The sequence below is a fragment of the Saimiri boliviensis genome, chromosome 16, assembly GCF_048565385.1.
Source record: "Saimiri boliviensis isolate mSaiBol1 chromosome 16, mSaiBol1.pri, whole genome shotgun sequence".
Classification (NCBI taxonomy): domain Eukaryota; kingdom Metazoa; phylum Chordata; class Mammalia; order Primates; family Cebidae; genus Saimiri; species Saimiri boliviensis.
The window spans coordinates 57,558,595-57,572,474 of record NC_133464.1 but is presented as its reverse complement, the minus strand read 5'-3'; the positions used below and the strand labels follow the sequence as shown (position 1 = coordinate 57,572,474).

Sequence of the window (13,880 nt, the reverse complement as noted above, 5' to 3'; positions counted from 1 at the left end):
TTCTTTTTAAAAACCCTATGGAATAGAAAAAGCAAATGCTTTTATACATGAGGGCATCAAGGCTCAGAAAGGCCAAACGACTTGGCCAAGATCACAGGCATAGCTAGGTGCCCAGTGCAAACTTCCTGGCTCTAGTTTACCACACAGCCTCATGGGTCCTGAAGCGGGGCCGATGGCTGCCAATAAACAAAAATACAGGCCAGGAGTGGTGGCTCATGCCTGTAATCCCAGCACTGTGGGAGACTGAGGCGGGTGGATCACCTGAGGTCAGGAATTCGAGACCAGCCTGGGCAACATGGTGAAACCCTGTCTTTACTAAGAATAACAAAAATTAGCAGGGTGTAGTGGCAGGCACCTGTAATCCCAGCTACTTAGGAGGCTGAGACAGGAGAATCGCTTGAACTGGGAGGCAGAGGTTGCAGTGAATTGAGATTGCACCAACTGCACTCAAGCCTGTGTGACAAGCGTGAAACTCCATCTCAGAAGAAAAAAAAAAAGTAGGAAGTACCACACAGCTTGGATTTTGGTGTCTCTCTTACCCTCAGTTTCATTATCTATAAAATGGGGATAATATCTAATTCATTGGGTAGTGATAGGGTTAATGAGAATCTGTGTCTAAAGGTTTTAGCACAGTGTGTTGCATCTAATAAGCACTGAAATATTAGGTGATGAGGATTATCTCATGCTTTGTTATTTAGGAGAACTCAGATGTGCTTTAAAGACATTGGTAGCTTCTATAGATAGTATGTATGTTGGAGAGGCACCAGCAATACCTGGATTTTATCATAATTCTGCTTCTTTTTATGAACTAAATGACCTTAGGCAATACTTATCTCTGTGAACTTTAGTGTCTTCATCTATAAAATGGGAATGAGTAGTTATTCCAACAGTTGTTGGTAAAGATTAAATGAGGACAAAGCGTAATGCTCAAGTACCATGCCTGACACATAGAGCTCCGCAGGTGTTAGCTCTCCCCCTTCCCTTCTGACCTGTGTCCAGCTGCCATTCCCAGTGTCTCTGATAATAAAGCTGTGTGACGCTGATGACCTGCTGGCTTCAAGATCCAAGGGCATGGGCTGCTGGGCCCCGGAGTGTGCGGTTTTCATTAGAATTAGCTGGTAGGAATCCTGGCATCATTGGAGGGGGACTTATTTTCTTGGTTGTATTATAAAATATAACTGTACTTATGAGAGATAGGGGGAGTCCTTCATTTTTAATATCTATAATATTCCATTTTTTGGATATATCAACATGTACCTTTTCTAATCTGGGGGCATTGAGGTGTTTTCCACTTTTCTTGTGTACACAATATGTGTAATTCTTGTGTGGATGTTGTGGTGATTGAATACTTAAGATGTGCTCATGCTATTGGGCTAGGAGGGACCAGGCCTTATCTTGGATGTGTAGGGAACAAGCTCTTTCCCCAAGTGAGAAATTACTCATGGAATCAGTTGTCTTAGCACTGCCAGTAATGCTGTGTTCTGATCACCAATGCCCACCCCATGGCCGGCCCTGCACCGTGATTTTCCATAGCACCTTGTATCATATTATACAATTTTCTTATGTTAATTTAATGTTTATTTACTGTCTCCCCTTGTTACAATGTAAAACTCCTTGAGGGCATGTGTTCTTGTGTATTCTATTCACGGATGCACCTCAAGTACCTACAAGTACATGGCACATAGTGGCCCTCATGAGTGTCTCTCAAATGAGTGAATGAACTCTCTGGGTAAGAGGCTTGTCCTCAGACAATGTGACTGGCGAGAGCTCTAGTGGGCAGCACACTGCAGACTCCTGTCCTCAACTAGAAAAGGTGAGAGCTCCTGGGCCATGGAAATAGGAAGGCCCACCCAGGTGGTGGCAGGTGTGGAATGCAAAGCCAGTGGCAAGCCGTCATAGAACTGTGAGTTGTGACCACCCACTTGGCAGCCTCTCCTGCCCCACCTGCGACCGCCGCCTTGGCCCATTTGGCAGCCCCTCTCCTGCCGCCTCCAGCCAGCCAGCCCCTGCTGTCTGAGTATGGAATTCTTTCTTACAGAGCCTGCACGTGGTCTCGAGATCCTTCTCAGCCCACTGTGCCAGGCGGCTCTGCCAGTGCTTGTCACTGAATCCTATCTGCCTCCTCCAGGCTTTTATCCACCTTGGGGACAGAATGGGACTTGTGAACCATAAGAATAATTTAGTCATGGTGGAATCAGAAACCTGCACTTCCTAAGCCAGGTGGGTATTTAAAAAAATTGTAAAATATACATCAATGAAATGTACCATGTTAACCATTTTTAAGTGTACAGTGCAGTGGTATGAAGTACATTCACATTGCTGTGCAATCATTACCACCCTCTAGAATATTTTTCCCCTTACAAAAAATGAAACGGTACCTATTAAACCGTAACTGCCCAGTCTTCTCCCTGCCTGTCCACTAAGACTAGTGGTTTTAAAGGCCTATATTTTCTTTATTTCCATGCTGCTATTTCCTAGTGTTCCATAAAATCTTTCAGAAAATATTAGCCTCTCTCAGCTGTGCTAGGAGAAAGGCCTTTTTTTCCCCACATTTGACGCAAAGCTACAAAATAGGCCTTCGGGAGGCCAGTGTGGTGACTGTGGTAGAAATAGTGAGAGAATTTGGGGGACGGGAGAAACTCAGGCAGGAGAGTGAGGCCCACCAAGCTCACCTGTCCTTCATCACCCCGAAATAGCTCAAAGATATGCTCCAACCTAGCTGCGAACCCCAGGGAGGCTGCATTTATTTTCACTGGACTTGGAAGCTAATATTCAATCTCTGAACTTGAGGAATCTCCGCCTATACCCACAGCAGCTTGTGGCTGTCCCATAATTCTAGGTTTGAGCACAATAAAGACTCAGCGGTATGACAGTTTCTTAGTCCCTGGATTCTATGCCTTAGAAATAAAAAAAAACGTACAATTGGAAGGTGCAAACAACTGAGATTAAGGGGCAGAGCGGAAAGAAGTGGGAGCATCATAAATAAAAGCTGCAGGTAATGCCGTGGCGTTGTCTTCCCAGCCTGCCTCCTGTTAACCCTACTGCCCCTTCCCTTCCCTGCAACAGTCACGGGCTGTCATTTTCCTGCTTTCATCTCTCATGCTAATTACCGAGAACACTGTGACATGCATCCTGATTTATCCTCCTTGTTACATGCTCAGGCCTGTGGAAGGGCTTGAAGGAACCTCACATGCATGGACAGGGAGAGTTGTAAACAGCATTGAGAGAATTTAAAATGTTACCTTTTGGATAGGTTGGTTTAAGCCAGAAAATAGGAAGGCCGCCACAGAGTTCTAAGACCTTAGAACTCAGAAAGCTGTTGTCCTTCACAGGCTGATCTACAGCCACCCAGATAAGAGAATTGTCTTCGTATTTGACTGGCATGATCTTCCCTTCCTGAAAGTAAAAACGATTGCATTTGAGCACAGAGGACAGTGAAACATGCTGCGTATTAAGAGTCATGTGTTGCTAAAAGGTTATTTTGCCCTATGAAAAATTAATGAGAATTCCAAGCATGCTCGCGTGTGTGTACATGCGTGCACTTTAAGATTCTAATCTCTTCTCTTTGTAGCTCTTTTCACAATATTCAGCACCCCTCCTCCTGTGGCCCTGGCTCTGGATAGCTGTACCGTGTGAATATAAGTACCCTGAGTTGAAGTGAAAATTACTTGATACCAACTTTGAGATTTAGGTTAATCTAATGTTTTTGATCAAAGATGTTTTTGAGGAAAAGCAATTGAACGAACCCTGGAATCCTACAAAGGATAGAGGAACCCATCATTTGAAGTGAAAATCTTGTGGGGTTTTGTTCTGCAGCTTCCGAACAACAATGGAAAAAGCAAGTGATTGGTTCTTTAATGTCTTCAGTTCAAAGTATTATTTAACATAAACCATTTCTCCATTTCCCAGTTATAACAACACATATTTCAGATATTCCTCGCATCAAGCACACCACTGAGATTTCAAAGTTAAACCCTGGATTTTCTTCCACAGTAAGACGCTGAGAATGGTTTGATAACCCAGGAGACAGATTTATCTTGCCAGGATGTTCCTTTCATGTATTTATTAGTTTGCAATGGCTTGGAGAAATTAAAATGTTTCATCCTAATTTTTAGCTAAAAGCAGTACTTCATTTATGCTTTCTCCCTCAGGCTTACGGCTGCATTAAAACAACTTAAAGTTATTGGAGGAAGCTAACAGTCAGGTAATCCAGTTATTTACCTTAAATTAAATGGCCCCATCCAGGAAATGAATGCTCTTTGAGTACTGTAGCTTTTTAAAGTTATACAAAACTGATGAAAAATTTATGAAAGCAAGTGGTACATAAATCTACCCCAACTTAGTCTAAAGTGTGTGGGGAAGAGTGGGGTGATTGGGATAATGCATATAGATGCATTCTCCAAGCTGAGAATGTTAAATAAATCTTGAGGTATGTACTTTTGGTTGCCTACCCAATCTCCTTCCTCCCCACCTGCCTTGTAACATAGTCCTTCTTTTACTGGAAGCAGCAATGAGCCCAGCCCCAGGAGAGACACTTGCTTTCTCTAGTTCTCCAGCAGTCTGGGGTGCCTGGGTGGCCAGTGCCAGCCAGTGAGATCCAGGCCAAAGTACGCTGGGGGCCTGAGAGGCCTTCTGCTTTTCCTAAGGGAAGTTGTGGTTGGTATTGCTCAACCTCTTTCTTTCTGACATTTTTATTTGAATGCCAACTAAGAAAGTTAGGAAGAGGTTGAGCAGTGGCAACCACGATTGGAGCTGGAAGGCAAGATTTTTTAAAATCACAGGATTGCTGGCCACCGAGCCAATGCCTGTAGCCACCTGCCACCACATTGCTTACTATGGGGAAAAACAGATCCGGTTTGTTTAATTTACTCTAAGGGGAATTTTCCACTACGGACAGCCAAACATATTCCTAATTCACACAAATGTATTGTCTGAATTTGTTTCTGTCCACTAGAGGATCCATCATGCATGACACAAACAACTAAAACACAGGACAAATCATCTACCTCTATGGCCTAAGAATCAGATGCAAAGATTTAAATAGAAAAGGTTTCACCATCATGGTGAATTTATTTACCATGGTAAATAATGGTATTTAAAAATAGTTATTTTTAATTTTTATTATTTGACGTAATGAAAAATTGAAGATACCTGAAGTATTTAAGAATAAAAAACTTTTAAAATTATAATCATATGATAAAGCATATGTTCATTATAATCTACATTTTAGAAGAACTAAAGTTACAACAATAATAAGCATGTACAACAGTATAATTTCACTTACGGAAAGACTAACACATACACACACACACACACACACACACACACACACACACACACACACAAACACACACGGAAAAAATTCACCAAAACATCAGCATTAGCTTTTTGTGGATTATGCAGTTGTAAGTAATTTTATTATCTATACTTTTTTCCCTAAGACGTCTCAGTATTGAGCCATTTGTACATCCCTGAAATAAACCTTACCTTGTCATGACATGTTACTTATTCAATATATTGCTGTATTCCTTTGACTAATGTTTTAGTTAAGATTCTTACATCTATTTTCTTTTTAATTTTTGTGGATCTATGGTAGGTATATACTTATGGGTTACCTAAGATATGTTGATACCAGCACATCAGGGTAATTATTGCAAGCAACTGTTTCAAACAATCCAGTTACAGTCTTTTAGTTATTCTTTTTAAAATGTACAATTATTTTTTTACTACAGTCTCCCTGCTGTGCTAGCAAATACTAGGTCTTGTTTAGTTTTTCTATTTTTTGTTTTTTATAACTATTTTTTGTACCCATTACCCATCCATGCTCCCTTCCCCGCAACCATTCTAGCCTCTGATAACATCATTCTACTCTCTATACCCATGAGTTCAACTGTTCTATGTCTTTTTTTTTTTTTTTTATTAGACTTTAAGTTCTGGGATACAGCTGCAGAATGTGCAGGTTTGTTACACAGGTATACACATGCCATGGTGGTTTGCTGCACCCATCAACCCATCATCTACATTAGGTACTTCTCCTAATGCTCTCCCTCCCCGAGCTCCCCAGCCCCTAACAGGCTGCAGTATGTGATGTTCCCCTCCCACTCTTGTGTCCATGAGTTCTCACTGTTCAGCTCCCACTTATGAGTGACAATATATGGTGTTTGGTTTTCCGTTCCTGTGTTTCTTTGCTGAGAATGATGGTTTCCAGCTTCATCCATGTCCCTGAAAAGGACATGAACTCATCCTTTTTTATGGCTGCATAGTATTCCATGGTGTATATGTGCCATATTTTCTTTATCCAGTCTATCATTGATGGGCATTTGGGTTTGTTCCAAGTCTTTGCTGTTGTGAGTAGTGCTGTAATAAACGTATGTGTACATGTGTATTTATAGTAGAATGATTTATAATCCTTTGGGTATATACCCAGTAATGGGATTGCTGGGTCAAATGGTATTTCTGGTTCTAGATCCTTGAGGAATCACCACACTGTCTTCCACAGTGGTTGAACTAATTTATACTCCCACCAACAGTGTAAAAGCACTCCTATTTCTCCACATCCTCTCCAGCATCTGTTGTTTCCAGACTTTTTTTTTTTTTTTTGAGACAGAGTTTCACATTGTCACCCAGGCTGTAGTGCAGTGACACGATCTTGGTTCACTGCAATCTCCGCCTCCTAGATTCAATCAATTCTCCTGACTCAGCTTCCCGAGTAGCTGGGAGGCATGCACCACCATGCCCAGCTATTTTTTTTTGTATTTTTAGAAGAGACAGGGTTTCACCGTGTTGGCCAGGATGATCTTGATCTCTTGAGCTCGTGATCCACCCGCCTCAGCCTCCGAAAGTGCTGGAATTACAGGCGTGAGCAATCACACCCGGCCTGTTTCCAGACTTTTTAATGATCATCATTCTAACTGGCGAGACATGGTATCTCATTGTGGTTTTGATTTGCATTTCTCTAATGACAAGTGATGATGAGATTTTAAAATGTTCGTTGGCCCCATAAATGACTTCTTTGGAGAAGTGTCTATTTATATCCTTTGCCCACTTTTTGATGGTTTTTTTTTCTTGTAAATTTATTTGTAAATTCTGGATATTAGCCCTTTGTCAGATGGATAGATTGCAAACATTTCCCCCCATTCTGTAGGTTGCCTGTTCACTCTGATGATAGTTTCATTTGCTGTGCAGAAGCTCTTTAGTTTAATTATATCACATTTGCCAATTTTGGCTTTTGGTATTTTAGTCATAAAGCCTTTGCCCACACCTATGTCCTGAATGGTATTGCCTAGGTTTTATTCTAGGGTTTTTATGCTTTTAGGTCTTATGTTTAAGTCTTTAATCCATCTTGAGTTAACTTTTGTATAAGGTGTAAGGAAGAGGTCCAGTTTCAGTTTCTGCATATGGCTAGCCAGTTTTCCCAACACCATTTATTAAATAGGGAATTCTTTCCCCATTGCTTGTTTTTGTCAGGTTTGTCAAAGATCAGATGGTTGTAGATGTGTGGCATTATTTCTGAGGCCTCTGTTCTGTTAGATCTGTTTTGATACCAGTACCGTGCTGTTTTGGTTACTGTAGCCTTGTAGTATGGTTTGAAGTCAGGTAGTGTGATGCCTCCAGACTTTGTTCTTTTTGCTTAGGATTGTCTTGGCTATGTAGGCTCTTTTTTGGTTCCATATAAAATTTAAAATAGTTTTTTCTAATTCTGTGAGGAAAGTCAATGGTAGCTTGATGGGGATAACATTGAATTTATAAATTACTTTGGGCAGTATGGCCATTTTCACAATATTGATTCTTCCTATCCATGTGCATGGAATGTTTTTCCATCTGTTTGTGTCCCTCTATATCCTTGAGCAGTGGTTTGTAGGTCTCCTTGAAGAAATCCTTCACATCCAGTGTAAGTTGTATTCCTAGGTATTTTATCTTTTTGTAGCAATTGTGAATGGGAGTTCACTTATGATTTTGCTCTCTATTATTGGTGTTATTAATGCTTATGATTTTTGCACATTGATTTTGTGTCCTGAGTCTTTGCTGAAGTTGTTTATCAGCTTAAGAAGATTTGGGGCTGAGACAATAGGGTTTTCTAAATATACAATCATGTCCTCTGCAAAGAGAGACAGTTTAATTTCCTCTCTTCCTATTTGAATATGCTTTATTTCTTTCTCTTGCTTGATTGCCCTGGTGAGAACTTCCAATAGTATGTTGAATAAGAGTGGTCAGAGAGGGCATCCTTGTTTTATGCCAATTGTCAAAGGAAATACTTCCAGCTATTGCCCATTCAGTATGATATTGGCTGTGGGTTTGCCATAAATAGCTCTTATTATTTTGAGATATGTTTCATCGGTACATAGTTTATCAAGAGTTTTTAGCATTAAGGAGTGTTGAATTTTATCAAAGATCTTCTCTGCATCTATTGAGATAATCATGTGGTTTTTGTCATTGGTTCTGTTAAAGTGATGGATTACGTTAATTGATTTACGTATGTTGATCCAACCTTGCATCCCAGGGATGAAGCCAAACTGATCGTGGTAGATAAACTTTTTGATGTGCTACTGGATTCGGCTTGCCAGTATTTTATTGAGGATTTTCACATCAGTGTTAATCAGGGATATTGGCCTGAAGTTTTCATTTTTTGTTGTGTCTCTGCCAGATTTGGTATCAGGATGATGCTGGCCTCATAAAATGAGTTAGGGAGAAATCCCTCTTTTTCTATTGTTTGGAAGAGTTTCAGAAGGAATGGTACCAGCTAGCTCTTCTTTGTACCTCTGGTAGAATTTAACTGCGATTCTGTCTGATCCTGGGCTTTTTTTGTTGATAGTTATTAATTACTGCCTCTGTTGCAGACCTTGTTACTGGCCTATTCAGGGATTCAACTTCTTTCTGGTTTAGTCTTGGAAGGATGTATGGGTCTAGAAATTTATCCATTTCTTCTAGATTTTCTAATTTATTTGCATAGAGGTGTTTATACTCTTCTCTGATGGTAGTCTGTATTTCTGTGGGATCAGTGGTGATATCCTCTTTATCATTTTTTATTGTGTCTATTTGAGTCTTCTCTCTTTTGTTCTTTATTAGTCTGGCTAGCAGTCTATTTATTTTGTTAATCTTTTCAAAAAACCAGCTCCTGGATTCAATAATTTTTTGAAGAGTTTTTCATGTCTCTATCTTCTTCAGTTCTGCTCTGATCTGGATTATTTCTTGTCTTGTTAGCTTTTGAACTTGTTTGCTCTTGCTTCTCTAGTCGTCCCTCCCTCTCTCCCTTCCTTCAACAGAGTCTTGCTCTGTCGCCCAGGCTACAGTGCAGTGGTGTGATCTTGGCTCACTGCAACCTTCACCTCCCGGCAAGTGAGTCTCCTGCCTCAGCCTCTCGAGTAGCTGGAATTACAGGTGCCCATGACCATGCCCAGCTAAATTTTTTTTGGTATTTTTAGTAGAGATGAGGTTTTACCATCTAAGCCAGGCTGGTCTTGAAGTCCTGACCTCATCGTCTACCTGCCTCGGCCTCCCAAAGTGCTGGGATTACAGGCATGAGCCACTCTGGCTGCTTCTGTAGTTCTCATTAATTGTAATGTTAGGGTGTCCATTTTAGATCTTTCCCGCTTTCTCCTGTGGGTATTTAGTGCTATAAATTTCCCTCTAAATACTGTTTTAGCTGTGTTCCAGAGATTCTGGTACATTGTATCTTTGTTCTCATTGGTTTCAAAGAACTTACGTATTTCTGCCTTAATTACATTACCTATCCAGTCGTCATTCAGGAGCAGGTTGTTCAGTTTCCACGTAGCTGTGCAGTTTTGAGTGAGCTTCATAATCCTGAGTTCTAATTTGATTGCACTGTGGTAGGAGAGACTGTTTGCTATGATTTCCATTCTTTTGCATTTGCTGAGCAGTGTTTTACTTCCAATTATGTGGTCAATTTTAGAATAAGTGTGATGTAGTGCAGAGAAGAATGTACATTCTGTTGATTTGGGGAGGCGAATTCTATAGATACCTATTAGGTCCACTTGGGCCAGAGCTGAGCTCAAGACCTGAATATCCTTGTTAATTTTCTTCTCATTGATTTGTCTAATATTGACAGTGGGGTGTTAAAGTCTCCCACCATTATTGTGTGGGAGTCTAGGCCTCTTTGTAGATCTCTAAGAACTTGCTGTAAGAATCTGGGTGCTCCTGTATTAGGTGCATATATATTTAGGATAGTTAGCTCTTCTCTCATTGATCCTTTTACCATTATGTAATGTTGTTCTTTGTCTTTTTTGATCTTTGTTGGTTTAAAGTCTGTTCTATCAAGAGACTAGGATTGCAACCCCTGCTTTCTTTTGCTTTCCATTTGCTTGGTAAATCTTCCTCCATCCCTTTATTTCGAGCCTATGTGTGTCTTTGCACGTGAGATGGGTTTCCTGAATACAGCACACTGAAGGGTCTTGACTCTTTCTCCAACTTGCCAGTCTATGTCTTTTAATTGGGGCATTTAGCCCATTTACATTTAAGGTTAATATTGTTATGTGTGACTTTGATCCTGTCATTATGATGCTAGCTGGTTATTTTGCCCATTAGTTGATGCAGTTTCTTCATAGTGTTGATGGTCTTTACAGTTTGGCATGTTTTTGCAGTGGCTGGTACTGGTTTTTCCTTTTCAGGTTTAGTGCTTCCTTCAGAAACTCTTGTAAGGCAGACCTGGTGGTGACAACATCTCTGAGCATTTGCTTGTCTGTAAAGGATTTTATTTCTCCTTTGCTTATGAGGCTTAGTTTGGTTGGATATGAAATGCTGGGTTGAAAGTTCTTTAAGATTGTTGAATATTGGCCCCCACTCTGTTTGGCTTGTAGGGTTTCTGCAGAGAGATCCACTGTGAGTCTGATGGGCCTCCCTTTGTGGGTAACCTGACCTTTCTCTCTGGCTGCCCTTAACGTTCTTTCATTTCAACTTTGGTGAATCTGATGATTATGTGTCTTGGGGTTGCTCTTCTCAAGGAGTATCTTTGTGGTGTTCTCTGTATTTCCTGAATTTGAATGTTGGCCTGTCTTGCTAGGTTGGGGAAGTTCTCCCAGATAACATCCTGAAGAGTGTTTTCCAGCTTGGTTCCTTTCTCCCCGTCACTTTCAGGTATACCAATCAAACACAGGTTTGGTCTTTTCACATAGTCCCACACTTCTTGGAGGCTTTGTTCTTTCCTTTTCATTCTTTTTTTGTCTAATCTTGTCTTCACACTTTATTTCATTAAGTTGATCTTCAGTCTCTGATACCCTTTCTTCCTCTTGATCAATTCAATTATTGATACTTCTGTATGCTTCATGAAGTTCTTAGGCTGTGTTTTTCAGCTCCATGAGGTCATTTATATTCTTCTCTAAACTGATTATTCTAATTAGCAATTCCTCTAACCTTTTTTCAAGGTTCTTAGCTTCCTTGCAGGCGTCCCCAGACTTTTTACACAGGGGGCCAGTTCACTGTCCCTCAGACCATTGGAGGGCTGCCACATACTGTGCTCCTCTCACTGACCACCAATGAAAGAGGTGCCCCTTCCTGAAGTGTGGCAGGGGGCCAGATAAATGGCCTCAAGGGCCGCATTCGGCCCGTGGGCCATAGTTTGGGGACACCTGGGTTAGAACATGCTCCTTTAGCTTGGAGGAGTTTGTTATTACCCACCTTCTGTAGTCTGCTTCTGTCAGTTCATCAAACTCATTCTCCATCCAGTTTTATTCCCTTGCATGAAAGGAGTTGTGATTCCTTGGAGGAGAAGAGGCATTCTGTTTTTTTGGAATTCTCAGCCCTTTGTGCTGTTTTTTCCTTATCTTCATGGATTTATCAATCTTTGGTCTTTGATGTTGGTGACCTTCAGATGAGATTTTTGTGTGGACATCATTTTTGTTGATGTTGATGTTATTTCTTTCTGTTTGTTAATTTTCCTTCTAACAGGCCCCTCTGCTGCAGGTCTGCCGGCATTTGCTGGAGGTCCACTCCAGACCCTGTTTGCCTGCGTATCACCAGCAGAGGCTGCAGAACTGCAAAGATTGCTGCCTGTTCCTTCCTCTGGAAGCTTCGTCACAGAGGGGCACCTGCCAGAGGCTAGGTGGAGTGCTCCTGTATGAGGTGTCTGTCGACCCCCGCTGGGAAGTGTCTCCCAGTCAGGAGGCACAGAGTGTCAGGGACCCACTTGAGGAGGCCGTCTGCTCCTGAGCTCGAGTGCTGGGCTGGCAGATCTGTTGCCCTCCAGAGCTAGCAGGCAGGAACATTTAAGTCTGCTGAAGTTGTGCCCCAGCTGCCCCTTTCCCCAGGTGCTCTGTCCTAGGGACATGAGAGTTTTATTTATAAGCCCCCGACTAGGGCTACTGCCTTCCTTTCAGAGATGCCCTGCCCAGAGAGGAGGAATCTTGAGAGGCAGTCTGGCTACAATGGCTCTGCCATGCTGTGGTGGGCTCCACCTGGTTTGAACTTCCTGGCAGTTTTGTTTACACTGTGAGGGGAAAATATCTACTCAAGCCTCAGTAATGGCTGATGCTTCTCCCCACACCAAGCTCGAGCATCCCAGGTCCACTTCAGACTGCTGTGCTGGCAGCAAAAATCTCAAGCCAGTGGATTTCAGCTTGCTGGGCTCCATGGGGGTGGGATCTGCTGAGCCAGACCACTTGGCTCCCTGGCTTCAGCCCTCTTTCTAGGGGAATAAACGGTTCTGTCTTGCTGGCGTTCCAGGTGCCACTGGGCTATGAAAAAAAGAACTCCTGAAGCTAGCTCTGTGTCTGCCCAAACGGTCACCCGGTTTTGTGCTTGAAACCCAGGGCCCTGGTGGTGTAGGTACTGCATTTCCAACTGAGGTAACTGGCTCATCTCGTTGGGACCGGTTAGACAGTGGGTGCAGCTCATGGAGAGTGAGCCAAAGCAGGGTGGGGCATTGTCTTACCTGGGAAGCACAAGGGGTTGGGGAACCCCATTCCCCAGCCAAGGAAAGCCATGAGGGACCATGCCATGAGGAACGGTGCATTCCAGCCCAGATACTACACTCTTTCCATGGTCTTCGCAACCCGCAGACCAGAAGATTCCAGAATTATCTCACTGGGACTGGTTAGACAGCGGGTACCGCCCACAGAGAGTGAGCTAGAAATGCAGAAATCACCTGCCTTCTCTGTTGATCTCGCTGGGAGCTGCCAACAGGAGCTGTTCCTATTTGGCCATCTCTGTAGTTTTATATATCTCTCAAATTTCCTACAGTAACACAGTATTGTTTTTAAAAATCGGGGAAAAATGTATTTAAAACCCAGTAAGTATACTGCAAACTTATGATTGAATCTGGGTCACCCATCATTGGGGAATTGGTCCTTGTAGAAGGCAGGAGAGGAGAACAAGTTCCGGGTATGTTTATAGGGAAAATGGCAAGGACTCTAGTTCACTAAAGTCTTCACGACAGAAACTGAGGGATATGACTATAAAAAATGGGACAGCAATAAAAGCAGTACAAGGGTCTGAACAAAGGAGGTCTTGGTCCCATTTTTATACTTGGTATAACATATTCACAACGAGAAGATGGCCTTTGATTCTGAACAGCACAGCTCATAATGAACCAGCTGGAACACCATCAGGAGAGAATCACGGGAGGGAGGAAGGTCTGGAATACAGCTTACAGGATGGATGTTGCGGAAATGGAGTAGAAAAGAGGAATCGTGAATGGTAGCCAGCTTTACAAACTCACAGGTTTGTTTTTTAGCTTTTGTTTTGTTCTGTTTTGAGACATCGCCTGCAGCTGCTCCTATGGGGGCAAACCCTCAGGCGGTTTCCAGGCACCTTTGCTTACCCAGAGTTTTCCTCTTTTGCCTTGAGGGAGCTGATACTTGCTTTAGCTCCCTCTCAGGGTTGCTGGGAGGATCAAAGATGATCATAACAAAATTAACAACAATAAGCAG

The 13,880-nt window shown here is 42.2% G+C and overlaps 1 protein-coding gene across 3 annotated transcripts in view; it reads right to left on the bottom strand.

The window, feature by feature from the left end:
* CNMD (chondromodulin) overlaps positions 1–13,880 on the bottom strand; it is a 38,305-nt gene that overhangs the window by 5,825 nt on the left and 18,600 nt on the right. For all 3 annotated transcript variants that reach the window (XR_012514354.1, XM_010337921.2, XM_003927188.3), the window contains exon 5: positions 3,243–3,396. Coding sequence is in view for 2 of the 3 variants with exons in the window: in XM_010337921.2 (XP_010336223.2) it covers positions 3,243–3,396 (154 nt within the window). In the remaining variant the exon portion in view is untranslated. The remainder of the gene's footprint in view (positions 1–3,242; positions 3,397–13,880) is intronic.